At 42.0% G+C, this 13,871-nt stretch overlaps 1 protein-coding gene across 3 annotated transcripts in view; it reads left to right on the top strand.

Moving 5' to 3' along the window:
- Nucleotides 1-13,871, top strand: part of nrap (nebulin-related anchoring protein) — a 99,768-nt gene that overhangs the window by 74,518 nt on the left and 11,379 nt on the right. For all 3 annotated transcript variants that reach the window (XM_071346973.1, XM_071346972.1, XM_071346971.1), the window contains one exon: nt 9,044-9,151. In XM_071346973.1, coding sequence (XP_071203074.1) covers nt 9,044-9,151 — 108 coding nt within the window. The remainder of the gene's footprint in view (nt 1-9,043; nt 9,152-13,871) is intronic.

The following is a 13,871-nucleotide window of genomic DNA, read 5'->3' as shown; positions in this document are numbered from 1 at the left end:
ACTGTAGTACTGTAGCCTACTCCTGACCGGTCACATTGTACAGCGCCATTATGGGCTATTAGCAGGAAAATAGACTCCTGCCAAGAAGGAGGGTAAAGGGGGAGAATTGTATTGTCAAATATATTTCTCAGTTAGCTTGGCTGTATCACAACCGGCCATGATTGGGAGTCCCTTAGGGCGGCCAACAATTGACCCAGCGTTTGTTCTTAACTGACTTGCCTAGTTAAATAAAGGTCATGTTGTACAGCGCCATAAGGGACTCCCAATCACGGCCGGTTGTGATACCCCTGAGAGTTTCGTTTTTAGATTTTCTTGGAAAAGAAACACCATAATATTAATCAAATTAATTAAGCTACATTTCTTAAAATCAATCCCATATATTATGTTCTTAGAAAAATAGGTTTTATGAGGTGACGGTGGCCTTTTGGTTTCTCTCCCTCTAAAACCAGAAATAAATAATTCTAAATAACAAACTGGCTTTATTTACATATTAGTAAGAATGTCTCACCTCATGTTCAAGAATGGCTTTTTTCTCAATCACTTCCAGTATTTTGAAAACAAAATAATCTCCAAAATATCGCCATAGAAAGTTGGTTGCAATTTCAGTTTCATCCACCAGAAAAGATACAACAAATATTGTCGTTAAACTCAAATATACTAATTGATTAAAAAAACTTACATGTGGTAAGGGGGAAAAAGTATTATTATTTAGCTTGTTTTTGACAAGCGTATCAGGCTGTGAATTCTGCAAACAATGTTTCTATGATGGGCTACTAACAGGACAATATATATTGGTCATATTGGTCATGGCTCCCGAGTGGCGCAGCGGTCTAAGGCACTGCATCTCAGAGTCCCATAGGGCGGTGCACAATTGGCCCAGCATCGTCCGGGTTAGGGGAGGGTTTGGCCTTGTCCAAAAAATAGGCACGGTGGGCTTTTGGTTTCTCTCCCTCTAAAAACATAAATAAATATTTTGGCCTTTATAAATATTATTTTGGCCTTAATTATTATTATTATTAATTAATTTAGAAATATATAAAAGCCCCTTAGATATTCTCAAAATTCAGATTTAACTTAACGAAAAATGCTCGTTAGATATTAATTTAGAATCCTCCAATCCTCTAAAATTAATTATTGACGGAGAGTCACGTCATTGAAAACATATTTTTAGATATACTGTAGGCCAAGCGTAGGCGACATGAGTCTCACTAGTGTTGAGTAATGTGCTGTGTAGGTCTTATTTATTTAAAAAGCATATTGAAGATAGACACAATAGGATTTGAAGCAATAGTCTACCCGCGTGTGGTCAACTATTTCAGCACCGTTTCGTGCTGCTCTGAGACAAGCATGGGGACTTTTTCACTTAATCTCCATTTGGGTATTGGTTAGACTACAATTAGGGTGTGGAAATGTTATGCTCTTAGTACTGTAGCCTACTCCCAACCGTCACATTGTACAGAGCCATATTTTCCTAACGGAGGGTTTCGGTTATTGTTTTTCTTAGACTAGAAACACCACAATATTATCAAATGAATTAAGCTACATTTCTTAAAATCCATCCCATATTCTACATTCTTACAAAAAAAGGTTTTAAATTATCTAGTACAGCCAATATTGACGACTATCAAATGCTTCTCAAAGATGCCCCCTGGTGGTCAAACTAGCACTAACTAGTATTAATGGCAACAATGGCTGACAATTAAATAACGTGCCATAGAATTCTGCGGCAGACCGCAAGGTGTGCTGCAGTATGACGCAACTTTTACAGGAAGAACCACTGTACTTAAGAATCTCAAATATAAAATGTATTGTTATTTGTTTAACACTTTTTTGGTTACTAAATTATTCCATATGTGTAATTTCATAGTTTTGATGTCTTCACTATTATTCTACATTGTAGAAAATAGTAAAAATAAAGAAAAATCCTTGAATGAGTAGCTATGTCCAAACGTTTTACTGGTACTGTAAGTATTCACCTCAATACTTTGTGGAAGCACCTTTGGCAGCAATTACAGCTGTGTCTTTCTGGGTAAGTCTCTAAAAGCTTTCCACACCTGGATTGTACAACATTTGCCCGTTATTCTTTTCAAAATTCTTCAAGCTCTGTCAAATTGATTTAAGTCAAATCTGTAACTCAGCCACTCAGGAACATTCGCTGTGTTCTTGGTAAGCAACTCCAGAGTAGATTTCGCCCTCTGTTTTAGGTTATTCTCCTGCAGAAAGGTGAATTCTTCTCCCAGTGTCTGGTGGAAAGTAGACTAAAACAGGAGGCTAGGATTTTGGCTGTGCTTAGCTCCAGTCTGTTTATTTTTCATGCTGAAAAACTCCCTAGTCCTTAACAATTACAAGCAGACCCATAACAGGATGCAGCCACCATTATACTTGAAAATATGGAGATGGAGAAATATGGAGAAATATTTTCCCGCTTTCACAAATTCATGCCGCCAAAAAACTGAGCACCGTCACATAATGTGACGTAAATCGAGCGCGCTCAAACTTCCCATCATTCTGATTACGGTAGTCATTTTGTCACCCTCATCATGGTAAAGACACGGAGAAATGCATATGATGCAGCTTTCAAGTTGAAGGCGATCGATCTGGCTGTTGGAAAAGGAAATAGAGCTGCTGCATGGGAGCTTGGCCTTAATGAGTCGATGATAAGACGTTGGAAACAGCAGCGTGAGGAACTGACTCGGTGCAGAAAGACAACAAAAGCTTTCAGAGGGAAGAAAAGCAGATGGCTCGAACTAGAAAAAGAGCTTGAAGACTGGGTCAACACACAGAGAGCAGACGGCCGAGGTGTTTCAACTGTGCAGATCCGACTGAAAGCCAAAACAATCGCCACCGCAATGAAGTTTGAGGATTTTAGAGGTGGACCATCGTGGTGTCTAAGATTTATGAGACGTAAAGGCCTGTCCATCAGGGTACGGACGAGTCTGTGTCAGCAGCTCCCTCCCGACTACGAGGAAAAAGTTTCAAACTTCCGCAAATTCACTGATGCAAAGATAGCGGAGCATTCCATCGGCCCGCACGACATCATAAATATGGATGAGGTTCCTCTGACGTTTGACCTGCCTCTCACTCGGACTGTCAACAGGAAAGGCGAATCATCCATCACGCTGAAAACAACTGCGCATGAAAAAACGCACTTCACCTGTGTTCTGAACTGCACGGCATCGGGAGAAAAGCTTCCACCGATGTTGATTTTCAAACGCATGACGATGCCAAAAGAAAAATTCCCGAGAGGAATTGTTGTGAAAGTCAACAAGAAAGGATGGATGACGGAAAGCCTAATGCATGAATGGCATACGGAGTGTTACGGCAAGCGACCGGGAGGATTCTTTCACAAGAACAAGGCATTGCTCGTGTTGGACAGCATGAGGGCCCACATAACAGATTCTGTGAAAGAAGCCATCAAGAGGACAAACTCAATTCCAGCTGTGATTCCTGGGGGCACAACAAAGTATTTGCAGCCACTCGACATCAGTGTAAATCGTGCATTTAAGGTGGCGCTCCGTGTTCAGTGGGAGGCTTGGATGACAAGTGGGGAGAAATCCTTCACTAAAACGGGCCGCATGCGAAGAGCAACTTATGGTCAAGTCTGCCAGTGGGTCCTGACAGCGTGGAGCATTGTCAAAAGATCCACTATCATCAACGGGTTTCGAAAGGCTGGACTGCTGCGTGTTGAAGAGGGCAGCATGAGCTCAGCGGGGAATTTGCCTCCGGATGAAAGTGACGAGAGCGACAATGAAAACGATCCAACATCGGATGAAGGAATTCTGAGGCTATTCAACTCCGACACCGAAGGAGATGACTTCAGTGGTTTCAGTGCACAGGAGGAGGAAGATAGTGACCAATGACTTTCTTGGTAGGCTACTGTTTACTGCTATTTATTATTATTTTTTTGTTACAAGCCGTGTTTCGTTAAAGCCTATTTATTTTTGTTACAAGCCGTGTTTCGTTTAAAAGCCTATTTATTTTTGTTACAAGCCGTGTTTCGTTTAAAGGCTGTGTAAAGTTCATTTGTTTCAATGTACCGGTAGGCACCTGCGGCTTATAGACATGTGCGGCTTATTTATGTACAAAATACTTTTTTTTTTTTTATTCAGTGGGTGCAGCTTATATTCAGGTGCGCTTAATAGTCCAGAAATTACGGTAACTCTTTGTACTCAGAACAAAAAGTGAATTGCTTTGCTAAATGTTTTTGCAATATTACTTTAGTGACTTGCAAACATCTGCCATGCTGATCCTCAACACTGGGGCCCCTCAGGAGTGCGTGCTCAGTCCCCTCCTGTACTCCCTGTTCACTCATGACTGCATGGCCAGGCACGATTCCAACACCATCATTCAATTTTCCGATGACACAACAGTGATAGGCCTGATCACCGACAACGATGAGACAGCCTATAGGGAGGAGGTCAGAGACCTGACCCTGTGGTGCAAGGACAACAACCTCTCCCTCAACGTGATCAAGACAAAGGAGATGATTGTGGACTCCTGGAAAAGGAGGACCGAGCACGGCCCCATTCTCATCGACGGGGATGTGGTGGAGCAGGTTGAGAACTTCAAATTCCTTGGCGTCCACATTACCAACAAACTAACAGGGTCCAAGCACACCAAGACAGTCTTGAAGAGGGCACGGCAAAACCTATTCCCCCTCAGGAGACTTAACCAATTTGGCATGGGTCCTCAGATCCTCAAAAGGTTTTACAGCTACTCCATCGAGAGCATCCTGACTGTTCAGCCTCCGACCGCAAGGCACTACATAGGGTAGTGCGTACGGCCCAGTACATCACCGGGGCCAAGCTTCCTGCCATCCAGGACCTCCATACCAGGCGGTGTCAGAGGAAGGCCCTGAAAATTGTCAAAGACTCCAGCCACCCTAGTCATAGACTGTTCTCTCTGCTACCGCACGGCAAACGGTACCGGAGTGCCAAGTCTAGGTCCAAGAGGCTTCTAAACAGCTTCTACCCCCAAGCCATAAGACTCCTGAACATCTAACCAAATGGCTACCCAGACTATTTGCATTGGCCCCCTCCCCTCTTCTACGCTGCTGCTACTCTCTATTATCTATGCATAGTCACTTTAGTAACTCTACCTACATGTACATATACCGACCCAATAGGTCCACAGACGACGCAATCGCAACCACACTGCACACTGCCCTAACCCATCTGGACAAGAGGAATACCCATGTGAGAATGCTGTTCATCGATTACAGCTCAGCATTTAACACCATAGTACCCTCCAAACTCGTCATCAAGCTCGAGACCCTGGGTCTCGACCCCGCCCTGTGCAACTGGGTCCTGGACTTCCTGACGGGCCGCCCCCAGGTGGTGAGGGTAGGTAACAACATCTCCACCCCGCTGATCCTCAACACTGGGGCCCCACAAGGGTGCGTTCTGAGCCCTCTCCTGTACTCCCTGTTCACCCACGACTGCGTGGCCATGCACGCCTCCAACTCAATCATCAAGTTTGCGGATGACACTACAGTGGTAGGCTTGATTACCAACAACGACGAGACGGCCTACAGGGAGGAGGTGAGGGCCCTCGGAGTGTGGTGTCAGGAAAATAACCTCACACTCAACGTCAACAAAACAAAGGAGATGATTGTGGACTTCAGGAAACAGCAGAGGGAGCACCCCCCTATCCACATCGACGGGTCAGTAGTGGAGAAGGTGGAAAGTTTTAAGTTCCTCGGTGTACACATCACGGACAAACTGAATTGGTCCACCCACACAGACAGCGTTGTGAAGAAGGCGCAGCAGCGCCTCTTCAACCTCAGGAGGCTGAAGAAATTCGGCTTGTCACATAAAGCACTCACAAACTTCTACAGATGCACAATCGAGAGCATCCTGTCGGGCTGTATCACCGCCTGGTACGGCAACTGCTCCGCCCACAACCGTAAGGCTCTCCAGAGGGTAGTGAGGTCTGCAGAACGCATCACCAGGGGCAAACTACCTGCCCTCCAGGACACCTACACCACCCGATGTCACAGGAAGGCCATAAAGATCATCAAGGACAACAACCACCCAAGCCACTGCCTGTTCACCCCGCTATCATCCAGAAGGCGAGGTCAGTACAGGTGCATCAAAGCAGGGACCGAGAGACTGAAAAACAGCTTCTATCTCAAGGCCATCAGACTGTTAAACAGCCACCACTAACATTTAGCGGCCGCTGCCAACATACTGACTCAACTCCAGCCACTTTAAAAATGGGAATTGATGGAAATTATGTAAAAATGTACCACTAGCCACTTTAAACAATGCCACTTAATATAATGTTTACATACCCTACATTACCCATCTCATATGTATATACTGTACTCTATATCATCTACTGCATCTTGCCATCTTTATGTAATACATGTACCACTAGCCACTTTAAACTATGCCACTTTATGTTTACATACCCTACAGTACTCATCTCATATGTATATACCGTACTCTATACCATCTACTGCATCTGCCATGCCGTTCTGTACCACCACTCATTCATATATCTTTATGTACATATTCTTTATCCCTTTACACTTGTGTGTGTGTGTAAGGTAGTAGTTGTGGAATTGTTAGGTTAGATTACTTGTTGGTTATTACTGCATTGTCGGAACTAGAAGCACAAGCATTTCGCTACACTCGCATTAACATCTGCTAACCATGTGTATGTGACTAATAAAATTTGATTTGATTTGATTTGATTTGATTTATTACCTTGACACCGGTGCCCCCGAACATTGACTCTGTACCGGTACCTCCTGTATATAGCCTCCACATTGACTCTGTACCGGTACCCCCTGTATATAGCCCCGATATTGTTATATTACTGCTGCTCTTTAATTATTTGTTATTCTTATCTCTTACTTGCTTGGGGGTATTTTCTTAAAACTGCATTGTTGGTTAAGGGCTTGTAAGTAAGCATTTCACTGTAAGGTTGTATTCCGCACATGTGACCAATAACATTTGATTTGGCTTGTTAAACATTTTAACTCCTAAACTTACTTAGGCTTGACATAACAGAGGGGTGAATACTTATTGAATCAAGACATGCCAGCTTTTCATTTTTTATTAATTTGTAAATCATTTCTAAAATGTGGTATTGCGGTGTAGGCCAGTGATATTTTTTTCCTTAAATGTAATCCATTTTAAGTTCAGGTTGTAACTACAAAATGTTGAAAAAGTCAAGGGGTGTGAATACTTTCTGAAGGCACTGTATACAGTGCATTCGGAAAGTATTCAGACCCCCTGACTTATTCTGAAATGGATTAAATAGTTTTCCCCCCCTCATCAATCTACACACAATAACCCATCGTGACAAAGCAAACACAGGTTTTTAGATATTTTTGCAAATGTATAAAAAAATTAATAATAATATCACATTTAAATAAGTATTCAGACCCTTTAATCAGTACTTTGTTCACACACCTTTGGCAGCAATTGCAGCCTGAAGTCTTCTTGGGTAGGACTACAAGCTTGGCACACCTGTATTTGGGGAGTTTCTCCCATTCTTCTCCTCAGATTCTCTCAAGCTCTGTCAGTTTGGATGGGGAGTGTCGCTGCACAGCTATTTTAAGGTCGCTCCAGAGATGTTCGATCGGGTTCAAGTCTGGGCTCAGACTGGGCTTCTCAAGGACATTCAGGGACTTGTCCCAAAGCCACTTCTGCATTGTCTTGGCTGTGTGCTGAGGTACCTTGTCCTGTTGTAAGGTGAACCTTCTCCCCAGTCTGAGGTCCTGAGCGCTCTGGAGCAGGTTTTCTTCAAGGATCTCTCTCTACTTTTCTCCGTTCATCTTTCCCTCGATCCTGACTAGTCTCCCCGTCCCTGCCGCTGAAAGACATCCCCACAGCATGATGCTGCCTTCACCATGCTTCACCTTAGGGATGGTGCCAGTTTTCCTCCAGATGTGACGCTTGGCATTCAGTAGAAAGAGTTCAATCTTGGTTTCATAAGACCAGAGCATCTTGTTTCTCGTGGTCTGAGATTCCTTTAGGTGCCTTTTGGCAAATTCCTAGCAGGCTGTCATGTGCCGTTTACTGAGGAGTGGCATCCGTCTGATTGGTGGAGTGCTGATTGGTGGAGTTTTCCCATCTCCACAGAGGAGCTATTGAGCTCTGTCACAGGGACCATCGGGTTCTTTGTCACCTCCCTGACCAAGGCCCTTCTCCCCCGATTGCTCAGTTTGGCCGGGCGGCCAGCTCTAGGAAGTCTTGGTGGTTCCAAACTTCTTCCATTTAAGAATGATGGAGGCCACTGTGTTCTTGAGGACCTTCAATGCTGCAGAATGTTGCAGAACCACAGATCTGTGCCTCGACACTCCTGTCTCGGAACTCTACGGACAATTCCTTCGACCTCATGGCTTGTTTTTTGCTCTGTCAACTGTGGGACCTTATATAGACAAGTATGTGCCTTTCCAAATCATGTCCAATCACTTGAATTGACCACAGGTGGACTCCAATCAAATTGCAGAAACATCTGAAGGATTATCAATGGAAACATGATGCACCTGAGCTCAATTTCGAGTCCCATAGCAAAGGGTCTGAATACTTATGTAAATAAGGTATTTCTGTTTTTTTTTTATATACATTTGCAACAATTTCTAAACCTGTTTTCACTTTTTCATTATGGGGTATTGTGTGTAGATTGATGAGCGGGGAAAAAATCTCTTTTAGAACATGGCTGGAATGTGGAAAAAGGGAAGGGGTCAGAATACTTTCCGAATGCACTGCCAGATAATTACTCCTCAGTTTGTAGGGATGCATGATTGGCAATGTACCAGGCAAGTACTGTTTTCGACTTTGTTATATACAGTGTACTTACTTGACATAAGTACAATTAAGTACCAGACCAAAACACCAGAGTAAGCCTAAATACACATTTCCATGCCACAAGAATGAAAATGTAGTGAACCATGTCCTAAAACAGTGTTTGTAACCCACCCAGATCTTCATGCATCACCTACTGTGTATGAAACAGTCCATAGTGAAACACATAAACTATCCTGGTTTAGTAACCATGCCTGTCTATCTCTTTGTCCCGGCCTCTGCAGAAAGCCTATAAAGCGTCTGGGGACGAGATGAGGTCGGCAGGCTACGACTTGAGGCTGGATGCTATTCCCTTCCAGACGGCCAAGGCTTCCACGAATATCGCCAGTGATGTGAGTTTAGTTTACACAAGAGAAAAAAGCAACAACAAATACTAACACATTTCTGTTTTAATTGTCTTTCACTTACTAGCACTGATTTTGCTAATAGCTGCTTTATTGAGGAAAGTTTTTGTCTTACCTTGGACGTTACACCAATTTGTTGCCTTTTGAGAAGTGTAACTTGGTTTAAAAAAAAGTTTGATTTCACCTTAACGTAACATTCTGTCGTAAAGATCACATTCAACTACATTTAAAAAAAAATCCCATCTCTCAAGTCAGCTGTATATCCCCTTGTGACAGCAGGAATGTAAGCTTGTTGTGTGCAACAGTCAGTGGCAATTTACCCTTTGCTAAGCCCCGTCCCTCTTGGTTACTGTTGCAACCTTGGACAACATTTTCCCGGGAAGCCCAATTCCACCTTCTAGCCACTGGCGAAATGCCCTCACAATGATCTCAAATGTGTTTTCAACACACAATGTAAATAAACACAGACTACCCCTTGCTAATCAGGAAACTCTCGCGTATGTTGTGGTGGACTGTCATTACAATTGCTTCATGGCAATCTGGTAAAATTATGTTTGTGGTGTGGCTAGGCACTGAACTAGCTTGTGTTCTCAAATCGTATCCTGAGGTTGACAACAGACCAGATGGGAGTTGTATTAACAACATGGCTAACTTAGCTAGCTAACATACATTTATAGAAAACAAGTTATATTAAGTGGCTAGCTAGCATTAGCAACATTTGGTGGTCAATGAGACTGAGAGCTAGCTCTAAGTTTTGAGATTATACTGCGGGACTTAATAATTAATTTAATAGGTAATTTGTGTTTTAGTACGGTACCCTGCGTCACTGCTTCATTGCTCCAGACCAGCCCAAGGGGAGTTAGAGCACTGATTATGCTTTTGGGTCCCAAGGCGCTAATGTGTCTCTAACGGACAATGAATGGGCAACATAAACCAAATAGAAACTGATAATTCTGCACAACTTCAACATTTTATTTCAATTAATTGAATGATGAAGAAGGTGATTGAATTTAGAACAATAGTGGAAGAATTGCTATTCCTCTGTCCTGCACGCGGACACCTGGAAAATTACACTTTTTTTGTTTGTTACTAACTCAGGGGTGGGCAAACTTTTTGACTCGCGGGCCACAATGGGTTCTAAAATTTGACAGAGGGGCCGGGCCAGGAGCATTTGGAGGGAGTGTTTGGGCCGGATATACTAAAGCATTAAATGTAGTGTGTGCAAACCTCATAGCACAGTAAGAACACTACAACCCAATTTATTAACTGTCTTTCAAATGTGAAAAATAGCCCTTATCAGTTAATAAATTTGTCTCAAGGAATATGCAAGATATGGCATTTACATACTATTTCGCAGATACCGGGATGAGGAAATGTAAATAGATTAAAATAACATACGCACTGTGATTTATCAAGATTGCGTCTGTTTTTAATAAGTTTCAATCGAAGGTGCAAAGTTAAAGAAATCAACATTTATTGAAAAATGGAATCACTTTCAACATTCAAAACATATTATTACACAACGAAATACTCAAGCTCAATAATATCTACTTGTGTTAAACTCCGCAAAATCATGGATGGATTGTCCTGACCGCGCGCTCTACAAACTCGCCACGGACGCCCTCGCCTTCACGCGCAAACAGTACACGTGTATCGTTGCCAAGCACACAGACATAGGCTGTATTAAATATCCTACCTGCAGCTGAAAATTTAAATTTAAATTAAGAGCGATGTGCGGCGTGTTAATAAAGCTACTGTACCGCTGCTGTGCGTAAATGCGCATTGCTCTTAATTAAAAGACGCACTTCCATATAATTTGGACAAGTTCGGCGGGCCGGATTAAAAAGCCTAACGGGCCGTATGTGGCCCGCGGGCCGTAGTTTGCCCATGTTTGTACTAACTCGTCATTATTACTTACTAAAGCTGTTGTAACACAAAGGTTTTTATTCTAAGAGAAATTAAAATGTTCAATTATATTCCATGATATTCTTAAGATATGTGTTGACTGAATATTAGCAAGTGATGTCTGCTAAATAATCAAGGTCATGGCGCATAGGGTTTTGCACTGCTCTGAAACAAGCATGGGGACTGGTGTTGATAAATCAATTAGATATTTTTTCCACTGAATCTCCGTTTGGGTATTGGTTAGTACTGTAGCCTACTCCCGACCGTCACGTTCTACAGCACCATATTTTCTAAGGGAAAACCTGAGGGTTTTGTTTTTCTTGGAATAGAAACACCATAATATTAATCCGATTAATTAAGCTACATTTCTTAAAATCAATCCCATATACTATGTTCGTACAATTTATTTTTCTTCAATTCTCTATTACAGTGGTTCCCAAACTTTTTACAGTCCCGTACCCCTTCAAACATTCAACCTCCAGCTGTGTACCCCCTCTAGCACTAAGGGTCAGAGCACTCTCAAATGTTGTTTTTTGCCATCATTGTAAGCCTGCCACACACACACACATTTATTAACCATAAGAATGAGTGTGAGTTCTTGTCACAACCCGGCACGTGGGAAGTGACAAAAGCTCTTATATGACCAGGGCACAAAAAGTAATATAATAATAAACAATTTTGTCTTTATTTAACCAACATATAAAACCTAATTTGTTAATTGAAAATTGTGAATAACTCACCACAGGTTAATGAGAAGGGTGTGCTGGAAAGGATGCACATAACTCTGCAATGTTGGGTTGTATTGGAGAGAGTCTCAGTCTTAAATCATTTTCCACATACAGTCTGTGCCTGTATCTAGTTTTCATGCTAGTGTGGGCCGAGAATCCACTCTCACATAGGTACGTGATTGCAAAGGGCATCAGTGTCTTAACAGCGTGATTTGCCAAGGCAGGATACTCTGAGCGCAGCCCAATCCAGAAATCTGGCAGTGGCTTCTGATTAAATAACATTTTCACAGAACTGCTTGTTGCAGTTTCGATGAGGCTCTCTTGTTCAGATATCGGTAAGTGGACTGGAGGCAGGGCATGAAAGGGATAACGAATCCAGTTGTTTGTGTCATCTGTTTCGGGAAAGTACCTGCATAATTGCGCACCCAACTCACTCAGGTGCTTTGCTATATCACATTTGACATTGTCCGTAAGCTCGAGTTCATTTGCACACAAGTAATCATACAATGATGGAAAGACCTGTGTGTTGTCCTTATTGCAGACAGGGGAGAGCTCCAACTTCTTAATCATAGCCTCAATTTTGTCCCACACATTGAGTATAGTTGAGGAGAGTCCCTGTAATCCTAGATTCAGATCATTCAGGCGAGAAAAAACATCACCTAGATAGGCCAGTTGTGTGAGAAACTCGTCATCATGCAAGTGATCAGACAAGTGAAAATTATGGTCAGTAAAGAACTTTAAGCTAATCTCTCAATTTAAAAAAATGTGTCAATACTTTTCCCCTTGATAACCAGCGCACTTCTGTATGTTGTAAAGTGTTACATGGTCGCTGTCCATATCATTGCATAGTGCAGAAAATGCAGTGCATTACAAAAGTATTCATCCCCCTTGGCGTTTTTCCTATTTTGTTGCATTACAACCTGTAATTTAAATGTATTTTTATTTGGATGTCATGTAATGGACATACACAAAATAGTCCAAATTGGTGAAGTGAAATGAAAAAATTACTTGTTTCAAAAAATTCTATAAAATAAAAAACAGAAAATTGGGATAAACAAACGTACAGCCAATAACACAATAGAAAATCTATATACAGTGTGTGTAAATGAAGTAAGGAGGTAAGCCAATAAATAGGCCATAGTGGTGAAGTAATTACAATTTAGCAATTAACACTGGAGTGATAGATGTGCATAGGAGGATGTGCAAAGAAATACTGGTGTGCAAAAGAGCAGAAAAAAATATGGGGATGAAGTAGGTAGTTGGTTGGATGGGCTATTTACAGATGGGCTGTGTACAGCTGCAGCGATCGGTAAGCTGCTCTGACAGCCGATGGTTGAAGTTACTGATTGAAGTTAGTGAGGGAGATATGTCTCCAACTTCAGTGATAAAAAAAAAAAAATGTTTGAAGGTAGGCCTTGACATACATCCACAAGTACACCTCCAATTAACTCAAATTATGTCAATTAGCCTATCAGAAGCTTCTAAACCATTACATAATTTTCTGGATTTTCCAAGCTGTTTAAAGGCACAGTCAACTTAGTGTATGTAAACTTCTGACCCACTGGAATTGTGATACAATTGTAATAAGTGAAGAAATCTGTCTATAAACAATTGTTGGAAAAAATGACTTGTGTCATGCACAAAGGAGATGTCCTAACCAACTTGCCAAAACTATAGTTTGTTAACAAGAAAATTGTGGAGTGGTTGAAAAACAAGGTTTAATGACTCCAACCTAAGCGTATGTAAACTTCCGACTTCAACTGTATTTTACACTTTCTTACCTCATCGCCAATGTTGTTTATGTAGAGAGTGAACAGTAATGGACCAAGTATAGAACCTTGTGGGACGCCTTTAACCAACTCCAATGGCTCTGACTGGATGCCGTTGACTCCAACAGCCTGACTTCTATCCTTTAGATAGTCATGAAACCAACTACAGGCATCCAATCCCAGTCCTATTGACGACAGCTTACCCAAAAGTATCGCATGGTCAAAAGCTTTAGACAAATCTATGAACAAGGCGGCACAGTACTTTGTATTATCTAGGGCATTAGTAATATAATTTACAACACGTAC

The sequence above is a fragment of the Salvelinus alpinus genome, chromosome 17 (genome assembly GCF_045679555.1).
Source record: "Salvelinus alpinus chromosome 17, SLU_Salpinus.1, whole genome shotgun sequence".
Taxonomy (NCBI): domain Eukaryota; kingdom Metazoa; phylum Chordata; class Actinopteri; order Salmoniformes; family Salmonidae; genus Salvelinus; species Salvelinus alpinus.
The sequence above is the reverse complement of the archived record's forward strand: the minus strand, read 5'-3'. Positions and strand labels throughout refer to the sequence as shown.